Here is an 8135-nt window from a genome sequence, read left to right on the forward strand (position 1 = left end):
TAATGTGGATTTAATGGGGTACAAATAAAAATCAGAGGGCTGACTGTTTCTTCTTGGTACCTGGTACGTGTCCATAAGTTGTCCCTGGGACTCCATTTTGTATATGTTCTATTATGACATCATAAATTAGAATGCCGATATCTCTCAGAATGTGGTAGAATTCAAATGCCTGTTTCAAAATACTTTGCAGCAAAGGTGAGGAACGTGATCCAAGCTCGAGACCAAGCCCAAAGTATTCATGCAGCTGTTGTAAACTCTTTTGAGATTTAAAACAATGTCTGTTAATAACGTTTTGAAAGGCATGGGCTACAAGTTCATAGCCGAGATTGGTGAAGGCAGTTTTTCCCAAGTCAAGCTCGCCACTTCGCAGAAACACCACTGTAACGTGGCCATCAAAATTGTGGACCGCGTAAAGGCCCCTAAGGATTTCGTCCAGAAGTTTCTCCCAAGGGAACTGGCGATTTTGAGACGAGTGAATCACGAGCACATTGTGCAAATGCATGAGTTAATTGAGGTGGCTGGTAAACGACTTTGTATTGTGATGGAAGCTGCAGCAAAAGATCTCCTTCAAAAGATACATGAAGTGAAACGCATCCCAGAAGACCAAAGCAAAAACTTGTTCTCTCAGATGTTCAGTGCCATCAACTACCTCCACCAGATGGACATCATCCATCGGGACCTCAAGTGCGAAAACATACTGCTGACAGCCGAAGAACAAGTTAAGATCACAGACTTCGGTTTCGCCCGCTGTGTTCAAGACCCTTCAGAGCTCAGTCAGACCTTCTGTGGTTCTGCAGCCTACACTCCACCAGAAGTCATCATGGGAACGCCGTATGACCCAAAGAAGTATGATGTATGGAGCCTCGGGGTGATTCTATACGTCATGGTGACTGGATCGATGCCATATGATGATACCAACTTGAGGCGACTTCACCGTCTTCAACGCAAGTCTTTGGTTTTTTCGGACGATGCTGGTGTTCAGGAACCATGCCAAGTCTTCATCCGTACTCTGCTCCAGTTCAATCCTTCCACACGTCCAACCATTCAGCAGGTGGCAGAACATCCGTGGATGCAGAAGGGAAAAAGCTAAAGCACACAAGCTAATAAAACAAAGTGTGCAAATGCAAAGAAACAGTGTTACAAATCCATTCAGCTGGGAGAGTTTGGATAGTCCTAATATTTGAATTCGTCACGACTGAGGAAAATTATCAGTTTTGGGAGAACAGTCCGAGGCAGAATAGCAATAGATTAATGGAGAAACTATAAAATAAATTACTCAAAGTAGTGGTTGACCGATGTGGGTCTTTGTAATGGCCCATGGTGATACAGCTATCTTCAGAGCAAGGTGGCCGAAGAGCAATGTAATACAATTTTATCTGCAGCAATTAAGATGTATACAAAATTGCTACTTATTTTGCATTTTTATTTACTTCAATATTCATTCCTATATTGTATACATATACTTAATAGTTACCAGTTAAAGTGTAATTTATTTAATTCAATTTTTTATAGAAACTTAAACTTAAAATACTAGCTATAACAATTTAAATGCTGAAAACAAAAAAAATTGTTATTCATTATTTTAATATTAATATTCCTTGGTTCTGTTAATAAAAACAAAAATGTAAACTTACAATGTGGGGACTTCAAGTGGGGATAAAAATTGAGAACCATAGATAAATTTTAACAGACAATACACGTTGTTCTAAACCCATAAGATATTTTTGAAAACTTTTTTCTTTATGACATGAAAGTAGATGACTTTCATGGCGTCTTCGTAACTTGGATCTTGTTGGTAATTATGCATTTGCATGGCTACAGGTGCATGAATATTAAAAATGAATTTCAATCAGATTTGGAACATCATGAGAATATTGCGATTTTTATTTTGTTCCTTAAAAGCCCATTTCTATACCCCTCACATCCTCATTTTCATTCATATCAAATTAATATGTTGTCCACCCTGACCAAAGGCCATTTCACACTCCAAACACTCGAAAGTTTATTAAATTTATTCAAAGTAGATCCCAGTTTGAAAAAAAAACAAAAAAAAACATTCACACTCAAAATACACCCACACACCAGACAAAACAGGTTAAAATGAGTTTTTATTATAATTATTAACTGATAGAGCAGAAACAGATGGAAAAAAAAACGTTTTTTTTTTTGTTTTAATTTTTTTACAATTCTTAAAAGAGATGCTCCACAATAAACGACGGCAGCATCTCAGAGGGAAATGGAATGGTGTTAGTTGTCAGCAGCAGGCAGTAGTCAGAACAGCAATCAGAAACGGGGGGCCTCTGTGTTCAAAATGCTCCACAGGCATTCAAGATCACTAAACGGATCATCTCGAGAAAAGGGAAAACAAATTGACTGAAGCAGAACTGACTCGATGTGTTCATGGACTGCGATGACAAAGGACCCGAGCTGTCTTATATAACATACATAAATGTTTAGCTAAAATACCAAGCGTACTGCTAGCAAATCAAATCAGATGAAAGGAAAATAAGAGTAATGGTAAAAATAACATGACCACCACCTAACAGGTAGGACTCAGTTTAGCTAAGAGTGTGTGCTACATTCAATAAGCAGTAATGCTTTCAACCCAAACATTTCCTTTAAGGAAAGATTAAGCCGTGACTTAAGCGGCACGACTTCCAACAGGATCTAAAATGGTAGACAGGACATGAATGAACTGCGCATTAGACAAAAAATTTGCATTTAAACATCCTAAATACAGTCCAATCTTAAATTCACAAGGCTTTGAAACTATTTGGGAAGGAGCTAATGGGATATCCTTCATCTAAAGTGACATTTATAAATAACACAACATCCAAATATTACCTAGATGCTGTTACAAGAGAGCCTATGGGGGCGCACATCACAACGGTAACAAAAAGCGTAACATATCATTTGTTTCTGCAAAAAAAAAAAGCTACCGTCAGGCTCATCTGTTAAACAAATCGTTCAAACATGAAGGTCTAGTAGTAGTCCTGTTGCGACTGCTGCTTTTTGTTAGTTACGTCCATCTCTGTAACCATCCCTGATGCACAATTCTTGGATAAATGTCTTTTATAAGCTTACAAAGAAAAAAAGAAAACCCAAAGTATTCAAAAATACACACTACACCAGCAGATGTATAACCACCTCAACAGTATAATTCCTTAAACTTCTAGCCTTTAAAAAAGGCCATTTTGAAAAGGGTGGAATGAGTCCACAGTGAAGCTAAAAAAACAAAAAAAGCAATGTATTGACATCAAATACACAAACACTCTCCCATATCTGTTCAAGAGATGCTGTGGGTCGGAAAACGTAGCTAAAGCTGTGTAGATGGTCCACAAAAAGGTCGTAAAACAATCCCTGGCATCACGCAGGAACTCTACGGTCCCGTGTCCTCCACTTCGTGTGGGAAAAAGTGTCCATGAGCCTCTAGAAACGTTAATGGAGCAATTACTCCACCTGGAGGGCCGTGAATTGGGAGTTGTGGGTGATGTCTATTAGACCACTAAAGCCCATTGGGTAATGGAGGGATTCAGTAGATAGATACAAAGGCCTGTAGAAAAGGTCCTTGGTCTCCTTGATCACTGATCCCGGTACAGTTCTCCTCTATGACACTTGTTGGCCTATGGGGTCTTACCTTAGACTGTACAACTAAGGGTCTCGGAACAAAGGGGAAATAGAGAGAAAATATAATAATTTTTAAATTTTTATTATTGCTTAACGGCTGGTTGTCTGATACTGATAACCGACCGAATGTCCAAAAAGACAGGATTATAATTCTGAGAAATTTGAGAGTGATTTAATCAGGGCGTTATTTCCATGTGTTTGCCGTTTGGGAAATGGAGCGGGAAGGGATCATGTCCAAGAGGTACTCTCGCTGACGGTCCACCGGAGATGTTGTCCTGTGCACAGACAGACTGGGGTTGACATAAGCCATGGTGACACCTGTCGGGGGAGAATTGCCGATTTTGAAAGAATGACCAAGTACATTTCTAAAAGATCTGAAGTGTTATTAGCCTACCCTACATTTCAAGCTAAATTAACTGTGACTTCAAAAACAAGGTTGCAAAGTAACAGGGTTGACAATTTGATACTTCACCAACAATTACTAGCCTTATGGCAATAGTCATGACACTACATGGTGTTTTAAGAAAAAAAATAATGCAGATTTTTTTTTTTTTTTTTTTTTACAAATACCCATTTTAAAAAAATCTGTTGTTTACTATGACAAAATCATGACAACAGAGTGGAAGATTTTAAGATTTTCTGCTTCTGACATGCCTAATAATTAGGGATGTAACGATTCACTCAACTCACGATTCGATTCACGATTTTGATTTCACGATTCGATTCGATTCACGATTATTATTATTTATTTATTTTTAAGACAAATTATAAATTAAATGTGTCCTTTTATTATTGCTTATGCAAGTAAATATCTTTTATTACAGAAAATAAATATTTACTTATCTTTGATAAGTAGAAAGGATTGTCATATGACAGTTTTAAGTAATAGAATACGAACAAATTTTAATCATTTATAATTGTTCACTTCTTACACATCTAAGAATGAAAGAAAAAGTGATTTAAAAAAAAAAAGAGGAAATATTTACATGTCCATGAAGAGTTGACAAGATGATGTCATAACAGTTTTTGGTTAATTGACTTATATAGTATAGAATAGTATATAGTATATAGAATAGTATATAGCAGTGGTTCCCAACCCTGGTCCTGGAGGCATCCCAACACTGCACATGTTGCATGTCTCCTTTCTCTGACACACCAATTTCAGGTCTTGGAGTCTCTACTAATGAGCCGATGACCTAAATCAGTCATTATGGGGGGTGCCTCCAGGACCAGGGTTGGGAACCACTGGTATATAGTATAGAATTTTAATTAGTTTAATTAGTTATAATGGTAACAGGGTTGACAATTAGTGATAAAAAGAAAAGAGGCTTTAATTTGTTCATGAAGAGTGAAAAGGATGATCTCCTGTGATGGTTTTTGATTAATTGAATAGTACTACATTTGAATAAATCAACAATTATGATGATAACAGGGTTGACAATTTAAGACTGACCACCTCTTAAATACCTATTGTAATGTATGATAGTAATGAGTATTTAAAAAAAAAAAAAGATGTATTTGTATTTAATTAGAGATATTTACTTGTCCATGACAAGTTGTATGACTGGAACAGTACAGAATTTTAATAATAGTGTAATTAGGTAACAGGGTTGGTAATTTAAGATGATCCCATTCTGATCCACCTAATAATATAAGATAAAGTGATAAACAGCTTGTTCTTGTACTTGTTCAATAATAGTTGAAAGGATGATGACATATGACTGTTTTTGATTAATCAAATAGTATAGAATTTTGATATTCAACAGTTGTAATGATAACAGGGTTGACAACATAATTGTCAACATAAATTGTCGATTTCTTACGTACCTAAAATGGGATGAACCAAAATGAAAATTCTGGGCTGAAAACCAAAACTGCTTTGTAATAATTATTTATTAATTTATTAAATAATATAAAGTAATTTCATAAGACTTTTTAATTTAACGCAATTTTAATGATACTGAATAAAAAAAAAAACAAAAGCCAATAAAATAACCACACATATATTGAAAGTAACAATAAAATTAGACAGAAATATATTAATATTAAATATCAATATTATTTTTATTCAGTTCTATGCAACAGAATCAGATATAACTTTTTATTTGACTAATTATCCAAATAATGTGTAATCTTACAACGCTATTAATATCAGAGCATGTGAGCAGAGCGTGGAGCAGATCAGTGAACTAGAAGTTAGCTCCATTTTACCAGCGTTGCCCAGTACAGCTGTACTACAGCATGTTAGAGAACAGTAGCGCTATTGCAAACAGAAACAAATATACTACATAGAAATTTCCTGTCAGCGTGTTATTTGAGCGGACCTTGCTTTTCCGGTGAGCATGAACGGAACGTGAGCAGAACGTACAATCATAGAGCGGAATATTGAGCTGCTAGAAGAAGAGTGAAACCTGCGCGCTGAACACTGCTGGGCGATGCGGCGTGACATTTTCGTCCATTTTTCTCTTTCAGCCAAAAACCGAAAATGCCATTTTCGGCGGCTGAAATTTCGGTGCATCCCTAAATCAAGGACATTTATTTATCATTGAATGGATGTAAATTGTTAAAATTGTGTACCATTCCATTCATAAATAAAAATCTCCGACAACCTGTGTTTAAAGAAATAAAACAAAAATATATAGAGAGTAAACACAAACTATTTTTTTCTCATAATTTTCTGGAAAACTGGGAAACCCGGGGCTGGAACAGACCAAAACTCAGTCTCAACTAACTTTTAAAAATGAATTATACAGGGTTTTTGTTGATGTGTTTAGAAAAATCTGTAGCACACGTTAACAGGAGCACTTTTGCCTCATTTTTGCATGTTAGCCCTTTGCAGTCAATCAGCTCAATAAATACACAAAAAAAAAACATGTACAGATACAGGAAATGAAGAGACAGGAAAGGGGCAGACTTTTTTTTTTTGTTAAGTAGGCATCATCTACCTGCGGTGCCGCTGTTCTGTTTCCTCCAGGTATTGGTGGTGGGGTTTCTGCTGCTGGTGCCCTTTTCCCCTGCCCTCACGACATGCTTACCTGGCCTGCTGACCAGCGCGGCGGCCTTGACGGCGTTCTGGAGCTGGGAGGAAGTGGAGAAGCTGTGGCTCACCCTGCGTGCGCCCGCACTCACTGCCTGCTGTACGCTACGGGACAGCTGGCCTGGAGTCTGAGGAGAAAAACATGCTAAAGTCAGAAAACACCATGTTTGGGACAAAAGCAACCAAGACAGGAGTGTCCATTACCTGCTTGATGGTGGTGGTGTGGTATCGACCGACCGACGTTCCCCTGTTGGTCTGCTGAGTCAGCGACGTGCTCACCTGCTTATACTGTGGTGACACCAGCACGTGATCGGATTTAATCACCGGCGAGGATGAGGAGGAAGAAGATGAGGTGGTGGTGGTCTTGGAGACAGATGAGGCAGCCTGCTGCAGGATGCGCTGCTCGATCTCTTGCTCCTGCTGCAGGGCTTTGACGAAGGCGGCCTTCAGGCGGCTGGTGTGCTCAGCCTTCAGGGCCTTCTTCTGGTTGGAGCTCATGCACTGCTCACAGAGGATGGAGCCACTGCTCTTCTCCTGCCTCCAGCGAGAGGTGAAGTCCGTCTGGCACTGGGCGCAAGTGAAGGGCTCCTTGGGTGTCGGGGTAGATGCAGACTCTGTCTGCGGATGCTTACCTGGAAAGAAAGCAAGTGATGTTAGCATGGTATAGTGTTAGATGTCGTAAATACGCACAATTAGGGTGTACCCACTTTTAGCCAGTGTATCTAGCAGGTTCTGGACCACCATTTCCAGCCCCACCAGGTAGATGAACTCATTATTAGCTGCCGAGGGCAGGAAATTGAGCTCTGGTGCTGGAGGTTTAGGTGGTGGTATCTCAAGGAGGGTTTTCTCCAGCTGTTTCCGTAACGCAAGCTTGGCGGCGGCCCGTCGGCTGGCAGGAGACTCATTGGCACTGACAGAGGTGCTGCTGCCCAGACCAGACTGAGAGCTCTTCAAACCGGTGGAAGAGGCCTGGACAAGGAAAAACATCATGTGAGTTCATAACAGCTTCTATTTATCAGTTTATCAAGACAAAGACAAATGTGATATGTAATATATCTTTCATATTACAATTTTTTTTTTTTTTTAAATAAAACCTTTTGTTCATCGCCTACTTCACAAACTATATTTAATTTTATGTTAATTATAAAAAAATGTATATTACGTATGATATAGCAACTACAACTAATTACTTAAACACAATAGTAATATTACTTACTACAAATATATTAAATATAAATATATTATAAATATATACAAAAATGGTCATACTTGCATATAAAAATACTACACCTATATAATATAAATTAATTATATAATAATAAAATATGCATAATACAGCTACTGTTCTTAGTTAATAAGAATGAGATAAATATTATGACGGTATATATGCTGATTAGGGCTGTCAAAAAAAAATTTGAATTTCGAATATTCGTCGAATTTAAAATAAAAATCCATATTCGAATGCAAAAAC

At 37.9% G+C, this 8135-nt stretch overlaps 1 protein-coding gene and 1 pseudogene across 1 annotated transcript; one reads left to right on the top strand and one right to left on the bottom strand.

The window, feature by feature from the left end:
- Window positions 1-274: 274 nt before the first annotated feature.
- Window positions 275-1090, top strand: tssk6 (testis-specific serine kinase 6). Its single transcript, XM_016485185.1, has one exon. It carries the CDS (start codon window positions 275-277, stop codon window positions 1088-1090), a length of 816 nt encoding a protein of 271 aa, XP_016340671.1.
- Window positions 1091-2175: 1085 nt separating this feature from the next.
- The window catches only part of LOC107687721 (transcriptional repressor p66-alpha-like), a 35794-nt pseudogene continuing 29834 nt past the window's right edge, over window positions 2176-8135 (bottom strand).

This window comes from Sinocyclocheilus anshuiensis, unplaced genomic scaffold, assembly GCF_001515605.1.
Source record: "Sinocyclocheilus anshuiensis isolate Anshui unplaced genomic scaffold, SAMN03320099.WGS_v1.1 scaffold305, whole genome shotgun sequence".
In the NCBI taxonomy this organism is placed as follows: Eukaryota; Metazoa; Chordata; class Actinopteri; order Cypriniformes; family Cyprinidae; genus Sinocyclocheilus; species Sinocyclocheilus anshuiensis.

What these genes read in the sequence shown, in the direction of transcription:
- tssk6 (XM_016485185.1), top strand. Translation starts at nt 275, where the DNA reads ATGTCTGTTAATAACGTTTTGAAAGGCATGGGCTACAAGTTCATAGCC.